The sequence below is a fragment of the Pygocentrus nattereri genome, chromosome 14 (genome assembly GCF_015220715.1).
Source record: "Pygocentrus nattereri isolate fPygNat1 chromosome 14, fPygNat1.pri, whole genome shotgun sequence".
NCBI classification, from domain to species: Eukaryota; Metazoa; Chordata; class Actinopteri; order Characiformes; family Serrasalmidae; genus Pygocentrus; species Pygocentrus nattereri.
The window spans coordinates 1,653,788-1,671,132 of NC_051224.1; the positions used below are offsets into that span (position 1 = coordinate 1,653,788).

A 17,345-nucleotide genomic window follows, 5' to 3' on the forward strand; every position below is an offset into this window, starting at 1 on the left:
GAGTGCCATATTTTGAGGTAAAAAACAATTTTGTAGAAAACTGCAGTCTATGCACGACTATGAAAACAAACGGCAAATAAATATCATAAAATATATAATGAAAGTTGTTACCCCCAGGAGTCACATCACTGGTGTTACTGCATAATGAAAATCTCTCATATTGAAATAAAAATCACACTGATGGCATCATTTGACTTTCCTGTGTCTGCCGCTGTGTACCGACTTTATTCTGAGGTAAAAAATGAATTCAAATGGATTAAAATGACATATTTTAGTGGCTGTTTCATGACTGACAACACGTGGTTTGATACACTGTAACAGCCACTTCGTTAAATGCGAAAGGTGTTACCTTTCTTATGTGTAACACCAGTGACGATCAGTAACACCTGTGACTCCTGTGCACAGATAAATGCTATTCAAAGCTGTTCATTGAGCTCCTGTGCATAAAACACCACACAGATTTCATGATTATACCTTTTCTTTATCACTGTTGGTCTTCATTTGGTCAGTAATGGCTAAATTAAATGAAGCTGAGAAGCAGCAGCGTAGGGATGCTGATCCTGAACGCGGAGCAGGATACTTGCAGAAAGAAACAGGGCAATGCCAGAGACATTGACCAAAAAAGAGGACGGGAATAAATGATAAATGAAAGGTAGAAGAGAGCTGAGTATACGATATGATCTCTCTTTCGTTTTTCGTTGGGATCCGTGCTGCTGCGTTTTGTACGAGTCGTAAGGGACGTGTTGTTTTCTTAGGAAGTCCAGTAAGGAGACCATTACAGTGATCAACTCTGCTTGTACCAAATGCTCCGAGACAGAAAAGGCCGAGCTTTAGTGACGTTTCTCAAATGATGAAAAGCTAATTTAGTGTTTGTGTTTACATGTTCGTTCGCTGAGCTCAGTAAAGCTCTTCATGTAAAGTCTGCCTTTGTATTTTATATTAGTGTCTTAATGAGAAATATCTAGCCATTTAAGAAGCCAGATATGTGTATGTATGTGTGTCATTCACTCCGGGATCCAATGGGCGGGGGGGGAGGCCAAATTACAAGTCGAATATATTGCAATTCCTGACGAAATAGGCTCCAAACACTAAAATGTATTTGATATTTTTTTTAAGTTGCAGTCCTGAAATCTGGGCGGCTGCAGCCCCCTCGTCACCCCCCACCTCTTCCTGCATCCGTGGTGTTCACTACAGCCAGACATGGTTATGAGGGCTACTCATCTTTTCTTTAGCTTTTATTATATAGATAGTTGTTGCATTGCTTTCACAGTACAAATGTCATCTTGTCTATTCTATTAAATTCTGCACTTAAATCTAAAAGTACAACAGACTCTAAGATTGTTAACTATCTTTAGCGAGTATACTTAAGTATTATGATGATGGGAAACCTGATCGGAATTTTTGAGAAGCATCATTTTCATTTAGGAACTTATTTATTTGTGCAAAAACTACTAATGTGACTTAAAACCGATGAATCTATGTTGTGTGTCACGATTGGCCCCTCCCAGTACTCCATGTGCTTTTGTTTTGGTCTTGTCAGCATGCTTTCTTGTTTTGAGTTCTTTGTCATGCCCCCTTGTTTTCTTGACTCCGCCCCTGATTGGTTTCACCTGTTTTCCACCTGTGTCATGTTTTCTGTCATTATCCCTGTTTGTATTTGAATTGTTTTGTTTGGTGTTTCTTACTGCCTCTGTTGTCTGTTTATCCTGTGTCTGTCCCTCCTGTTCTCCATATTGGCTCACTGACCCTGGACCACGTCGACCCTAAATATGGATTTGCCCTCAATAAATCTCGCTTTTCGACGCATAAGCATCCGCGTCCTCATCGCTCCCCAACATTACATTGTGTTTCTTTAGTCAACGCCTGATCACAGTAACCTTGAGTGCGTCTGGAAAAATGCCTGTTTCTGAGGAACATAATGTCTAAAACACTAAAAATAGCTAAATAAATAAAATAAAAATAGGGCTACCTAAAATTCCTCTAAAACATAAAGTTGGAATTAAAAATACAGAGCAAATTGTAGCTGAAAAAAACATAAGTTCAGGTCTTGAGTTCCTTAGACAAATATTGATGATTTTGTCATTAAAAATAGTGCAAAAGCTTCATATTTTGATGTAGACGCTTCACCTCACCAGTCATTCACTGTAGTGTGCTTCAAAGGGCAGTCAACAGTCAAAAATGAGCGTTTTGGGTTGTTACCATTTCATTTATTATCTAAGAAAAGCATAATTGCCTCTGCTTTCACATTGTATTATTATAAAATTTAATACGATATTTTGGAATTCATAGTGTATGTTTAATTTAGTTTCCCACCAAAGCCTTTCAGCCTTTTGAGTCGCTGTAAAGTTATTCCTGTTAAGGTCTTTCAATGAGTCAATGAAGAGGTGCTGAATTAAGAACTATATCAATGTTTATTACAGCACAGGTGGCATCGCAGGCCATTATACAATGAAAATGACAGTAAAAAAATATAAATGTAGAAAAACGAGTCAGGAAACAAATGTATGGACATAAAAACGTGCAATGATAAAAAGTCTTAACAGACACACAGATGTGAAATCCTTATGGAAGACTGATAAAGACGGGTAAACAATGCGATGGAAATGGGTGAAGCGTCAAGAAATAAAAGGCAATACACTATTAGAAATAAGTGCGGTGGGTAAAGAAGCATAAAAGTGATATGTTATACACTACAGTATAGTACTGCAGTGAAACATCTTAGTACACTGAAGTTTGTTAGGGGGTTATTCTTCTCTTTTTTGGATTCTTTTGGTCTAAAATAACCCTAAGACCCTAAAAGGTGAGAGGTACGAGCAATGGCAACACAGCATAGGTGCTGTTGCCAGCATAACCCAGTGAAACATAACAAAAAAAAAGAAATGTGATTATTCTTCACAAATATACTTGAGTAAAAGTAGAAGTTTTATGATTTGAAAACACCCATGATAGTACAACTCTTTCAACATTTTACTTAGGTACACGCAATTGAGTAAAGGTAACTAGGTGCTATTCTCCTGGGCAAATGAGACACACAATTTTGTGACATCATGTGTTTACCCTCGCTCTGTTCAGAGGGAATCTGAGTTAAGACATTGGTTGTGCCCTTCCCAGCCTTTTCAACAGCATGAAGAACCAGTGTTACCTCAGCTACAACAGTGGTTACATCAGAATCTGGAACTACAAGATGTCTGCAAAGAAGCATTTAGCAGGGCTGGTACTGGGGTGTTTAAACTAAAACAGCTCTCATATTTACATCATGTAAAGGACTGTGTGATCACATAGCACCATCAGCATGTTTTACCGCAAATCACTTGCTCCGACAGACGTGCCACCGTTTCAAAATCTCGATAATTCAGTGCAAACGAAATACAAGCTTTAAAGGCTAATTAGATTTACATCTTGATGACATACAATGGCCCACTCATTGGACCATGCAGACCAAAAAAAAAAAACAAAAACTTGTACAGCCTTTGTAACTTTACCAAGTCGGTTTGCCATAATCTGCCGACAGTGTGATTCTACTCAGTCAGGACGCTACATTTAGGCTCCTGTTGGCTTGATGTTGTATGCAACAGGTCCTCTGAACGTGAAGCCCAGATAAAAGGTGACGTTCTCATTGTCGTAGGGCACTGAGTGTACATACACAGCATGAACAGGGAACTTTTTCTTTTTCGGACCCTCAAGGTACACAGTGCCATTCTCTGTCCAGCCCGTCACATGTTTGAGCACATCGGCAATTTCTGTCGTTTTCCACAATTCCCCTCTGAACCATTTCAGACGCTTTTCTGACACAGAGGTCAATTTTGAGAGGTCTTCAATCTTGCTCTTATGGACAAACTTCTCATACCCAACTCCATTTCTCAGGAAGAAGTGAGTGTAAATCCGTCTCCTTCTGTGAGGGATATCCTTCATTTTGCTCCAATATGTTTTTTGGAGGAATTCGATAGCAGAGAGAACAGTTTCGTATTTGTTCTCCTTTTCATCATCAGTGTCGTGCTCTTCTGGCCAGAATAACAACATGCATAAAAATAGAGCACTTGACAGGCATTTTGACTGGTCTTGTGGAAACAGATGGCTCAGCCTTTGCAGATCACTGAACGCAGCCAGCTTAGGTGACTGGATTGAGACTGCACTTAAAGCAATATGTGATGCAATGAAGTTAACAAGATCCAACTGATCCATTTTAGCAGTCATAGGGTTCTTCGGATACAGTAAAATGATGTCCTCCAAAAATCTGACTGCTTCTGCATCATTTTCTTTCTGGTCTAGGATGGAAAGGACTGTTGTGATGTTTCCTCCACCAAGGTGGCAGATCATCATGCGTTTAGTGAACGGAGTCAGACCATCTGGGTTAGACTGCCGAAGACTAGACGCACTGCTGAATGAGGCATCACTGAAGAACTTGCCATAAACAGCAGACTTGTTTACCAACCAACGCTTAGGGTGACGTAATGTCTGCTCACAGCTCTCAGAGGTCTCATCATCTGTGTTCAGGTCGGTCTGAAAGTAACTCAAGTCTTCTGATATCCATTCCAAGGCATTACGCACTATGGCATGAAGTTTTTTAAGCTTGAAGTGAAAATGCTCCCATGGTTTTTCAACCTCTGTGGGAATGTATTCTGTGAGCAAGTACTTCAGGCATTCAGAACCGCTATTTGTTTTCTTTGAGAAAATGCGAAGTGAAGAAATTAGTTTTAACAAGCTGCAGCACACCTCTACAGTTCCAAAAAAACCTGAGTTGTTCATTGACTCGACGTCGGCAACTGCTGCCTTCTGACACGCTTGGAAGCATTCAATGGCTTTAAGAGCCGTTTTAATGGCATCTGCTGTGTTCTCCGGGGTCTTTTTAATCTTTTCCATGGCTTTGCATTTCGCTGTGAACCATCTTCTGTACACCTGACCTTTGGTGTCAAGAATGTAGGAGTTGTTAGGCTGTTTTTTTGCTGCAGTGTCTGCCCACTGTTCTGCTTCTTCAAATCTTTCATGACTGTAATTGAGACGAGCCAGTTGCTGAGCAAAGAATGCATCCTTGTTGAATCTTTTGTACGCCTCTCCAAGAACCTTGATAGCCTTTTCTGGATTTTCTTTTTTTCTCACATGCTCAATGAGAGGAGAGAAAAAACTGTCCGACTCATAACCTTTGCTGATCCTAGAGCGTCTCATGAACAGCGCGCGAAGAAACGTCACGTAATCTTCTCTCCCAAATCTGTGTTCAAAGAGTACATCATTGTTGAGAAGATCCAGTGCAAGGTCGCTTTGTTGTTGTTTGTCACCCAAAAGCTGATGGAGGATCTCCTTTGCAACTAGTGGGTGAATGATTCTGACAGATTTAATGTGGGTCCTTTCATCTCTCAAATGTATGAAAACCAATTTGGCCTGCTCACTCAACGAAGCCTCAAATGCGTGTTGTCGAAATCTATCCATGGGGACAGTTAAAGCAAGAGGCAAGAGGGCTTCGCAATGTGATTGAGAGATGAAAGAGTTCTGGATGTAGGTGTTGAGCAGAGCCACATAGCGAATGAGCTGAGTGACAGCATTCGCATGATCAATGCCTTGTAGTAAATGTCTCACAAATTGTTTGACATATTTAGCAATAATCTCATCTTCAAATTCTTCACTCATCAAGACAAATGTCAAGATAAACTCTGGCTTGAACTGCCGCTCAAGCATTTGCCGTTTTCTTGCAAAGTGTCTTTTCTCTTCTGCAGAAAGTCTGTGAGTCACAGAGACATTCTGAAGATGTGAACCCTTACACATGTCCTCTGGAGTGTAGGATCGCATACAGCTAAGAAGAATGAAACACGGTGTTCCATGTGCAATTTTCTTAGTGTAGGCAGCCACTTCTAATTCATTCTTCAAGTCTTCTAGATACTCTTTCTCGCAATCCTCAACAAGTAGGAGAACAGAGCAGCATTTCTGTGGATCTTTTTCCTCATACTCCCTTAACATGACAGCATGTTCTGAAACGACACCAACAGAGAATGATGGCTTCACAACTGCACACCGCAGCTCCTTTCTGTTCTTCCAAAGCACCTGTCTTGCTACTGTGCTTCCACCACTGCCAGGATGATGGTATATGTTGATGAAATTGACAGGCATCTGACTCAAACTCCACTTCAGAGAGTCCTTCAGGAGGTTGGTCACATCATGGTAGGCATCTCTTTGAATAACTTCCCCAACAAAACCTTTCTCTGCAAGCCAGAAGTTCATCCATGTCACTTTACCTCCAAGGTAAAACTCTCTCTCTATGCTCCCTTTCTCCAATTCAATCAACTCAGGATTGGTGTCCTCACACTGGTTGGTGCCCAAAATTTCCAAGGAACACATTTTTTCTTCGTCACGTGTCTCAAGAGAGCATTCCCCTTTGATATACACAGGTAAGTATTTAGCTGCACGGGTAGTGGTGGTCTGGACTCGTTGGAGAGTTGCATTGACGTGGCTCATTTTCATACCAACAACACTTGATGTGTTCACAGTTTCTATGTCGCATGATCCAAGAGCAAAGTTCCGCCATTTTCGAAAGTTCTCCTCTGATTCAGAAATGCAGATGATGTCTTCATGACCTTCCATGTCAGTGAAGAACTCGTAGAACGTGTTCAGGAGAGGTGTCTCAACAGGAGAAGTGAGGAGAAAGACCACAAGAAAGGTTCCCTTAGGCAAGATATCTTTGCAGATCAATGAGACACAATCTTTTAAGAAGGTCCTCCTTGTTTTGGACCAAGTATTTTCATCAAAAGGAGGCTCATTGCCTTTGAAGTCACTTCGTCCATTACAAAAAATCCAACTTGTTTGTTCAAACAAGTGGAGCTGACCTTCAAATTCTCTGACGCTTGTGTCACTTGGAATTTTGTAGTTCTGCATGAAGTGAAGGTTCACAGCGTGGTGCTTGACATATTCGTGACATAACCCAGACTCTTTGGAACCTGGGTCAAAGTCAAACACACAGAAAAGTTTCATGTTCAGCAAAAAATCGATGTTGCTGAGATCTTCCTTTGAAAACTTGTTTGTAACAAGGATGTACCATTTATCTTGTTCCATGATTTTCTTACCACCCGTTACAAGCATGATGAGTTTTCTTCCAAGATCCTGGCAGAGGTCTGGAATTGTGAACAAATGTTCTTGCTCTTTTTCCTCTCTTTGGGCATCCCTGCTCTGAACTCCATGGTAAAATTCGTTTCTGTCAGTGACTGGCTGTGTTCTGGAACCTAGTCTGCGATAAATTGTTTCAATTTCAAATTCAATTTTGTTTTTCTTCTCTTTGAAGTTGGGCAATAAGACTGGAAACACCCTATTTCTCACGATGCTTATTGAAGGTACAATGTCAACTTCAACGACATAGTGTTCTTCAGTACTGTTTGGGTCAATCACCAGGATGAACTCAGGTGGTCGAATGCACTGCTGCACAAGTTCAACGTTGGCAGAGGAGAAACACCTGTCAATGAGATTCAACGCATCAGCATACGTGTCTTTGTTCTGAATGGGAAAACCAATGATTTCGCCATGTACATAGCCAGAGTTATCTTTTCCGTCCATTACACCAAAGTGTATTGTGCCATTTGATCGCATGTTCATGCATCCCGTGGCAAATTTGAAAATTTCCTTTGCCAGCTTTGCTTGAACTCTTTGACAGTCCAATGCTGCGGCGATTGTAAATGCCTTGTACTCATGACAGGGGGTTATAAGATCAATGACACCTGATTCAGGCTGAAGAACACCGTGCTTCACATATGTGTAGTCAATGCCCCTTTTGCCGAAAGGTCGAGGCTTTGCATCGCTCTTTGTTGTCCGGACAGCCACAGAGTCCTGTTTGATCTCTCCCTTCTGGCCACTGCTGGTAGTTGAACCACCCTTGACAGATGCTGGTTTTTGGTCATTGTTTTTATCATCACGTTTCTGAACAGTCTTTTCATGTGTCGTATCAGTTTGTCTCTGAACTTCGCGGGAAGCATTAATTAACTCATTTCTTTTTGTAATGATCAAATGTACATAGCCTGATTTCATTCCAGTCTCTTTTTTCAGAAAGTCCTCTGTGATCTCAAGGAGGATTCGGCCGTCCACTTCTTCTTCATGAAGCTTTTTAACATACTGTTCTTTCACTCCTATTGAGCGCAACCATGTGCTCACCATGGACTCTGTCCATTTTTCAACTGGAGTGTTGGAAAGTTCTTCTGTAAAGGAAAGAAAAACATTACAGCTTCATAAAAGTGGGTAAACTAGACACCGTGTTTGAGTGTGACGCATATCATAATACTTGCCCATAATTTCAGCTGCGTTAACAATTTCCTCAAATTTTCACTTCCAGGGACCTAAACAAGAGAAATACAGGTAAGTGACTAAGTAAACAATTAGTTGTGTAATTTAAACATTTTTTTGCTTGTATCCCAATAATTTACCAAGGATAACTAGTTATGCTTAATTTTTGGATTGAGGCTTCATAGTTGTGAGTTACACCTCTAGTTACCAGATGTTCCTGTTTACCAGTGACAGGCCACCAGAATGGGGACGTGTCCCCAGAAATGTCCCCGTTTTTAGCAGTGAATTAAAAATGCACTGGAAAGTCCTAAGAAAGACTTGGCAGCAGAACAGATGGGCTGACGTCTCATGTCTCAGGCTACCAGATAAAAGGACAGGTGTACGAACAGAGTCATCTGTGTTGTGACATGAGTCACATGAATAAAGAGGAATACGAGGAAAAAACTTAATAATTAACTCACAAATTCTCCTACAGTTAAGAAAAAATCGAAAATAGACACTTTGCAACAAACATATTAGCCTACTTAAGTTTATGTAAAATAAAACTGCCAGTTCACAACCATAAAAAGGTTAATGGTGTTTATTTGAGCTCAGAACACAATATTACTAAATTATATATATGTATAAATACATATATGCACTCAAAAACTAGGGAAGCATTGATTGGAAACATTTGGAAACATCCACCTTGATTTGAATTACAGGTAATAAATGTAGTAAAATCAATCAAAAAATTTAGTAGAGTAACTCAGCTTTGCTCAGTAATGCTCTGCATTGAGCCGGCATTGAGCAGCCACAACATCACGGCCACTTTTATTAGCAGCCGGCATTGAGCAGCCACAACATCGCGGCCACTTTTATTAGCAGCCGGCATTGAGCAGCCACAACATCACGGCCACTTTTATTAGCAGCCGGCATTGAGCAGCCACAACATCGCGGCCACTTTTATTAGCAGCCGGCATTGAGCAGCCACAACATCGCGGCCACTTTTATTAGCAGCCGGCATTGAGCAGCCACAACATCGCGGCCACTTTTATTAGCAGCCGGCATTGAGCAGCCACAACATCACGGCCACTTTTATTAGCAGCCGGCATTGAGCAGCCACAACATCGTGGCCACTTTTATTAGCAGCCGGCATTGAGCAGCCACAACATCGCAGCCACTTTTATTAGCAGCCAGCATTGAGCAGCCACAACATCGCAGCCACTTTTATTAGCAGCCAGCACTGAGCAGCCACAACATCGCGGCCACTTTTCTTAGTGACCACTCTTTATTATCGACCACGCTGCACCTGACATGTTTATTAGCCACTTCCACTTGAGGCCTACTTCACGTCATCTGCGCAGCTACAGTGTGAAGCCACCACTATCTAAAGGGATTTGAGATGGACTGTAGGTTTGTGGTGCTTAGTGTTTGGGGGTTAGGAGATTAGGAATTACTGGATCCCACTACATTCCTTAATAAGTTGTATCCTACAAGCACTGCAGGCTATCAGTTTTTCACGAAGTCAACATGAAAGAATGTCTAAACCCATTTCATACATCTAGCCTCATTAAAACGCTGTGTAGTTGTGTTAGTCATGTTATTTTGGTTTTGTACAGAGAATATTTAGCAACGTGGCATTAGAAATGACTTCGTCCTGCGATGGTTGTTCGGTTGACGGGAGGATTTTTTTTTTATTCAGATTTTTTCCCCATTTTTCCATCGTTTCATTTGACTCACCCGTGAATTAGCCAGCACTTTATTATTTTTTGACGTGCTTCTGCTGTTTTTAGGTGCATTTGTTCTGTAGGAAATGCAAACAACTTAGAATTCTTCTTTTGGCTGCTCCCTTTAGGGGTCGCCCCAGCGGATCATCTGCCTCCACCTTGCCCTATCCACTGCCTCCTCTACTTTCACACCAACCATCTCCATGTCCACCTTCACTACATCCATAAACCTTCTCTGAGGTCTACCTCTTCTCCTTCTACCCGGCAGCTCCATCTCCAACATTCTTTGCCCAATATATCCACTATTCCTCCTCAACACATGTCCAAACCATCTCAACCTGGCCTCTCTGGCTTCATCTCCAAACTGCTCCACCTTCACTGTCCCTCTGATCTGCTCATTTCTAATCTTGTCCATCCTGGTCACTCCCAACGAAAATCTCAGCATCTTCATCTCCGCCACCTCCAGCTCAGCCTCCTGACTTTTAGACAGAGCCACAGTCTCCAAACCAAACATCATAGCAGGACGCACTCCTGTCTTGTAGACCTTCCCTTTCACTCTTGCTGCTATCCTTCTGTCACACATCAGCCGACACCCGTCTCCACCCACTCCATCCTGCCTGCCCCCTCTTCTCCACCTCTTTTCTACACTGTAAGATTAGTCTCCCATAAGGAGAATATATTTCAAATTTATTTATAAAAAAAAAAAAATTATATTGAAGATGGCAAAAACAATGTATTTCTTAAATACATATTTAAAATGCATTTATTTGTATTTGATATTAGATTTTTCAGTTGTATGTCATTTTAATAAAGATGTAACTAAATGACATGAACTGAATGAACAGGACCGACTGCTGCGTTTTGCTTTGTACTTTGCATTACATATGAACTAAGAAACTCACAAAATGTAGGCCAAACAAACAAGATATCAACTCGTCAAACTGCATTTTCAGTTTATCAATATCCACAACACTTGCTTTTGTCCTGCTAAAGGTCCATTTACCAACATTTACAATTAAGATACTGGAGTACAAATTCACTTCAAAAGGTTTCCAGTAAAATTAAGTAACAGTAAAGTGCAGCAAAGTATTTTAGCAATTTTCATACATTTACATACATGTAAATGAGAAAGTCCGAGATGAAAGGGTTGATTGGATGGAGCCTTTGAGCAAAGACATAGTTTATAAACGTAAAATAATGCAATAATTTCCTGAACAGGATAAAATGTTTTAACACCACTGTTAAATTTTTAAGAGCTTTTAAATATCACATCAGAGAGCAAGAACAGCCAATGAGCTGCTCCGCTCGCAATCAATCATCCCGCTCTAGCGGGAAAGCCCGCCTCCTGCTGCCCGAAACCCGTTTACTGTGGAATAAAGGAAACACGCCGGAGAGATTTCCCTGCGGTTTTAGTGAAACTCGTCCTCCTGCTGTCTAAAACTAAAGGAAAGTTCTGGCTCAGCGATTAGAGACTATTCTAACTGTTCGTGTTTAGCCGTTGGGCTCCATTCACTCCCATTCACTGAGGACTCGCTCGCGGGCGCCCTCTGCTGTTCAGCAGGCCTGGTTATGATTATAACGGGGGGATAGGAAGCGACCAGGCTCCTCATAAACCGGCTCTGATGTGGCCACAAAGTGGCTGCTTCCTGCTGCCACAGGAGCTGCCACTTCTGCCAGTCACCCGGCACGCAGAGATCCTATTCCTACAACTAAAAAAATGCCAAAGATACCGATATAAATGGGCTACTAGGAGATGATAAAGGGCTGAAAAATAGCATGTTTAGTGCTGTCACACAAAGACATTTAGGGACACCACGTAAAGCGTTTCGGGTGCAATCTCGTCTCATTCTTCCTGCAGACAAGCTCTGAGGTGGGCTACAGTACAGGGTCTTCGCTGTTGCATTTTGCGTTCCAAAACGTGCCACTCGTCTCAACTTTTTTTAGAATGTTTTCGAGGGTCTGGATGTTTCAGAGTCCTTTGTGGACAGATTAGGACTGCAGGCAGGCCAGTCCAGCACCTACACATTCTTCTTCCACAGCCATGCATTGGTAACATGCAGAATGTGGTTTTGCATTGTCTTGTTAAAATATGCATGGATGTTCCTGGAAAAACTGTTGACTTGAAGGCAGCATATTTTGCTCCATAATCTCTATGTACTTCTGGTCATTAATGGTGCCATCATAGATGTGTAAGCTACCTTTGCCATAGGCACTGACAGACCCCGACGGACCCTGCCATACCTTGGCAGACCCTGACAGACCCCGATGAACCCTGACATACCTTGACAGACCCTGACAGACCCCGACGGACCCTGACATACCTTGGCAGACCCCGACGGACCCTGACATACCTTGGCAGACCCTGACAGACCCCGATGAACCCTGACATACCTTGACAGACCCTGACAGACCCTGACAGACCCCGACGGACCCTGACATACCTTGGCAGACCCTGACAGACCCCGACGGACCCTGACATACCTTGGCAGACCCCGACAGACCCCGACGGACCCTGACATACCTTGGCAGACCCTGACGGACTCTGACATATCTTGACAGACCCCGACGGACCCTGACAGACCCCGACATACCTTGGCAGACCCTGACGGACTCTGACATACCTTGGCAGACCCTGACGGACCCTGACATACCTTGGCAGACCCCGACGGATCCTGACTTACCTTGGCAGACACTGACGGACTCTGACATACCTTGGCAGACCCTGACATACCTTGGCAGACCCAGACGGACCCTGACATACCTTGGCAGACCCTGGCAGACCCTGATGGACCCTGACATACGTTGGTAGCCCCTGGCAGACCGTGACGAACCCTGACATACCTTGGCAGACCTTGGCTTTTGGACTTGTTGGTGCAAAAATCTGGATGGCCCTGGTCTGGAGCACAGGGTGTCCATTTCTTCCACAAAAGACTTGAAATACTGATTTGTCTGACCACAATACACATTTCCACTGTGTCCATCACAGATGCCTTTGAGCCCAGAGAAGTTGGTGGCACTTCTGGACATGGTTAACATAAAGCTTCCTGTTGGCACAGTAGTTGTAGTGCTTGACAAAGGTTTGCCAAAGTAATCCTGAGCCAATGTGGTTGTATGGCTTATAGAAGAATGATGGTTCGTGATCCAGTGCCATCTGAGGGAGCGGAGAGCAGCCTAGGCTTGACCCCTCGGTCCTTAATGCACTGAAATTCCCCCGAGATTCCTCAAATCTTTTAATTATGTTATGTACTGTAAAGGGTGGAACAGCCGAATCCTTATCTTTTAAGGAACACTGTTTTTAAATAATAAACCGCCAATCCTTTGATCACCTACGCCTCTCCTGGATGCTTCTTTTGTACTAAACCATGAATACAATCACCTGTCTACAGGAAAATGAGAGCAGAACTACATAAAACGCTCAAATATTCCAAACTGTACTTGAGAACGTTTTCACAAAGCAGATAATGGCTAAAACAAATGGAATATTATTGCTACTGTCAGTGTACATTTCAGAGTCAAGCCCAACAAATATTCAGCTTTTTGTGCGTAAACTTATTAATGAAGGACTCATAGGCGTGAATATAATTGTGAACTATTTCACAAAGTTAATATGAGTACACTTATCTTTACACTTGATCAGTTATAAAGTAATGAATGCTTTCTATTAATTTGCCCCCAAAAAGCTGCATTATTACACAGGAAATTGGGAATGGACCTGCATAAATCACTCAAATGTGTTTGTGAACGTTTTCACAAATCATGATGCATGATTATTGGTAGTACATACATATATATATATATATATATATATATATATATCGTTGGAACAAAACCTCGTATCTCCATTTCAGCCATTTTAGCCATTTTTCAGTGTTTGACATAATTTGAAACTGCCTGTTGTTCTTTACATTGTATGTAAATTTCATGGCAAATGGACTAAAAGAAAAGCCCAAAATTCCTTGGAAAAAAAAGCTTGGATTCCATTGACTTCCATCAGAAGTACAGTTGTTTTTTTTTCCTTCTCCTGTAAAGCTACCATTCTGGAGATACGAGGTTTTCTTCCGACAGCAGCGAAATATTAAATTGCGTTTCAAGGTTAAAACCACATTCTTCAGTTTTTGAAGAAGCTCGTTAATCAACGACTAACAAATAACTCTAGTCCGGTTTCATCTCCTTACATGTATATTACTGTGGCAATGTTTGGGTAAATGATTTAAATCTAAATATAAAAGATATGAAATATCTAATTTTGTATGCATGGCAACGGAAGCCTGCACAAAACAAAATATCCCAAAATGTGTTTGGGAATATTTTCACAAGCCAAGTAAGACGTGCACCAAGGGAATTTGCAAGGTTACTGATGATGTTTGTATGTGGAATGAAACTCCATAGCAAGATGGTCTTTTTCTTAAGGAGATGCAGCCGCACGGAGCAATCAAACACAACTGTCCCACAGATCGAGTTCTGCTTAATCACACACATTTTCATAGATTTTGATGTCATTTGTATTAAAAATCATCTGCCAAAGTAAATATAAATTCTAATATATATATACATATACATATATATATCTGCGATGGACTGGCGACCTGTCCAGGGTGTATCCTGCCTTCCGCCCGATGACTGCTGGGATAGGCTCCAGCACCCCCGCGTCCCTGACGGAGAAGCGGCTTAGAAAGTGGATGGATGGATGGATGGGTGGGGGTGTGTGTGTGTGTGTGTGTGTGTGTGTGTGTGTGTGTGTGTGTGTGTGTGTGTGTGTGTGTGTGTGTGTGTGTGTATATATATATATATATATATATACACACACACACACACACACACACACACACACACACACACACACACACACACACATACATATATATACACACATACATACATATATATATATACACACATACATACATACATACATGCTTAAAACCCTTATATGTAATACTGGTGGATTTTGGTGGGGGGGGGGGGGGGGGGGGGGGGGGGGGTGACGTCATCACAACTCACAAAACGCACCAGGGCTTTGCAGATGCACCTTAACTGCACTCCGGAGTTCCAGCAGACAGAGCTCTGATTCTCTAACCGCAAGATAGCATCACTGCAGCCCTGAGCGCTTTGTTCACAACCCTACAGCTTCTGGTTTCTCTGCCAGAGAATCGAGTCTGACAAGTTTCGGTTTCCATTACTCAGTCAGAGGTTCGTCTGTCCATCGCTTAGTAACATGAGAGTTAGAAGACCAAACAAAAAACCTTGCAATGCACGTTTGTATCAAACTACCAAACTTTCAGAGCCACCAAACATCCCTGGAACTCAGTTGTGGACAGTAACTGAGTAACTGAGTAAATGTAATTAGTTTCTGTACTTTAGTATTTTTGGTGTATCTGTTCTGAAGTTTCTCCGTTCTGGGCGACTTTTTCCTTTCACTCCACTACATTTCAGAGTCTAATATCCGACTTTTTCCTCCTACATTTTGAGAAATCTGTGGTTCCTTTTGGTTTCTGAGCCACTCGGTTCTCCCTGATGGAAACTGTTTACCTTCAGTGTTTTGTGCTTCTGATCATTTTAATAGACGTCAGCGTCACTAATTAATGATGTTCTATTAAAAGACTGGTTTACCAAGAGAGACGCTAGAGGACTTTCACCTGAAATGAGTTCATGAAGCCAGTCTGGTTATAAAAATGATAACAGGACCAGATCAGAGCCAGAATTACTCTTTTAGTACTTTTACTTTATACTTAAGTACATTTGAAGGGAAATACTTTAGTACTTTTACTCAAGTGGAGGTCTAAAGGGAGGAACTTCTACTTTTACTGGAGGAATATTTTACCCTGGGGGTCTCGACTTTAACTCAAGTACAGGGTTTGTGAACTTCGTCCATTACTGGAACTGCATTTTACAGTCCGGTCTCAAAGACTACGTTTACACAGCAGGTCAAAAGTGGCCCAAATCCGACCTTTTTCCTCATGTGTGACACAGGTGTGTGTGTGTGTGTGTGTGTGTCTCTCAGTGTAAACAGCAAAAAAAAATGCACTTAAATCTAATTTCAATTCCGCTTCGACACGCTTTGATATGTGGTACTGAAATCCGACACGTATCCGATCTGCGGCGATGCGACTCAGTCTGAACCAGAGCCAGTTTATGACGAGTCTGGTCTCTTCCTACCCCCCCCCCCCCAATTCTATTCCAATTGAGCTATTAGTCGGATTATTAACAGATTAGTAGTCTGCATGTAAACGCGGCTACTGATGTCACATACAGATCACATGTAAAAGATAATGCGAACAGCAAAACAAACAAACAAATAAATAAATAATCAGATTTGGTGAGAAAATCAGATTCAGGCCACTTTTACCTGCTGTGTGAACGTAGCCTACGTAATGCGTGGGAACAAGATCCTAATGCGTGGCCACGACTTAGTAAATCTGGGGAATGCGATGATTAATTCGTGGCCATGAATTGGTAAGGCCGTGGGACCCCCTGCTTTACTAAGTCACGGCCACGTCTTAGCCATCTCATTCCCACGCCTAACTAAGTCGTGGCCACGCATTAGGATCTCGTTCCCACGCGTTAATAAGGCATTATCTGTATTTATACAGAACGTCATCAGCGGGGCTCCGCATTTTAACACCCGTGGTGGGATCGGTGTAGGTCAGTCTGAGAGCAGCCGTTCAAAACACGGACCTCACCAACAAGCCGGGCGGAGCTCAGGGCCGCGGCACAGAGGCGGTAACTGACCGCCTACTCCCAGCACGGCGAAGGAGAAAAGCAGAAAAAATGAACAGTAAACAAGAACCAGCGAGCCGAGAAAGCCAGCAGATGCGGGGGGTCGAATGACTGGACAGACCGCAGTGAATTGGACACACAGACTAGGCAGGCATTACTAATGGACAGCGCTCATGAGGGCGGGGGCAGCAAGTGAGGCCTGTAGCGAATTTCTGGACACTTCGCTTAAGTTCGCTGCGCGGAAATTCACCAACCTCTGCGCCGGTTTTACTCCGAAGTCAGAGCACCGTTTTCCGGGCGACTGCGCGCTGCTCCATCCGCTGAAGCGCGTCCGCCGGATGCGCCGCTGGGCGCGTCTCCGCAGCCGCGCCAGTTGTTTACGAACCGTCTCCGCAGTCAAATTCAACCAGCAAGCACGGCGAGAACCCACGGCGACCACGGAGCTTAATATCTGAGCAGTCCAGGCGCTGCGCCTCCTTTCGCTCAAGAGGAAGGACTAGAGCTCTGAGCAGCAGCTGAACCCGCCCTCATCCAGAGCTTCGCTCAGACTGGTACCGAGCGGACCGTGATAGGCTGCTGAAACCCAGCCCACCTCCAGCTTTCATTTGCCTGAAAACGAAAGTTAAAGCTCTGCAGCCCGAGTGATGCGCACAGGCTCAGGTTCAG

At 42.7% G+C, this 17,345-nt stretch overlaps 1 protein-coding gene across 1 annotated transcript; it reads right to left on the bottom strand.

The window, feature by feature from the left end:
• Window positions 1–2,388: 2,388 nt before the first annotated feature.
• On the bottom strand, window positions 2,389–17,280 carry samd9l (sterile alpha motif domain containing 9 like). Its single transcript, XM_017714086.2, has 3 exons — window positions 16,934–17,280; window positions 8,256–8,306; window positions 2,389–8,168 (listed from the first exon to the last, which is right to left on the bottom strand). Exons 2-3 carry the CDS (start codon window positions 8,257–8,259, stop codon window positions 3,541–3,543), a joined length of 4,632 nt encoding a protein of 1,543 aa, XP_017569575.1. The 5' UTR covers window positions 8,260–8,306; window positions 16,934–17,280; the 3' UTR covers window positions 2,389–3,540.
• Window positions 17,281–17,345: the final 65 nt, after the last annotated feature.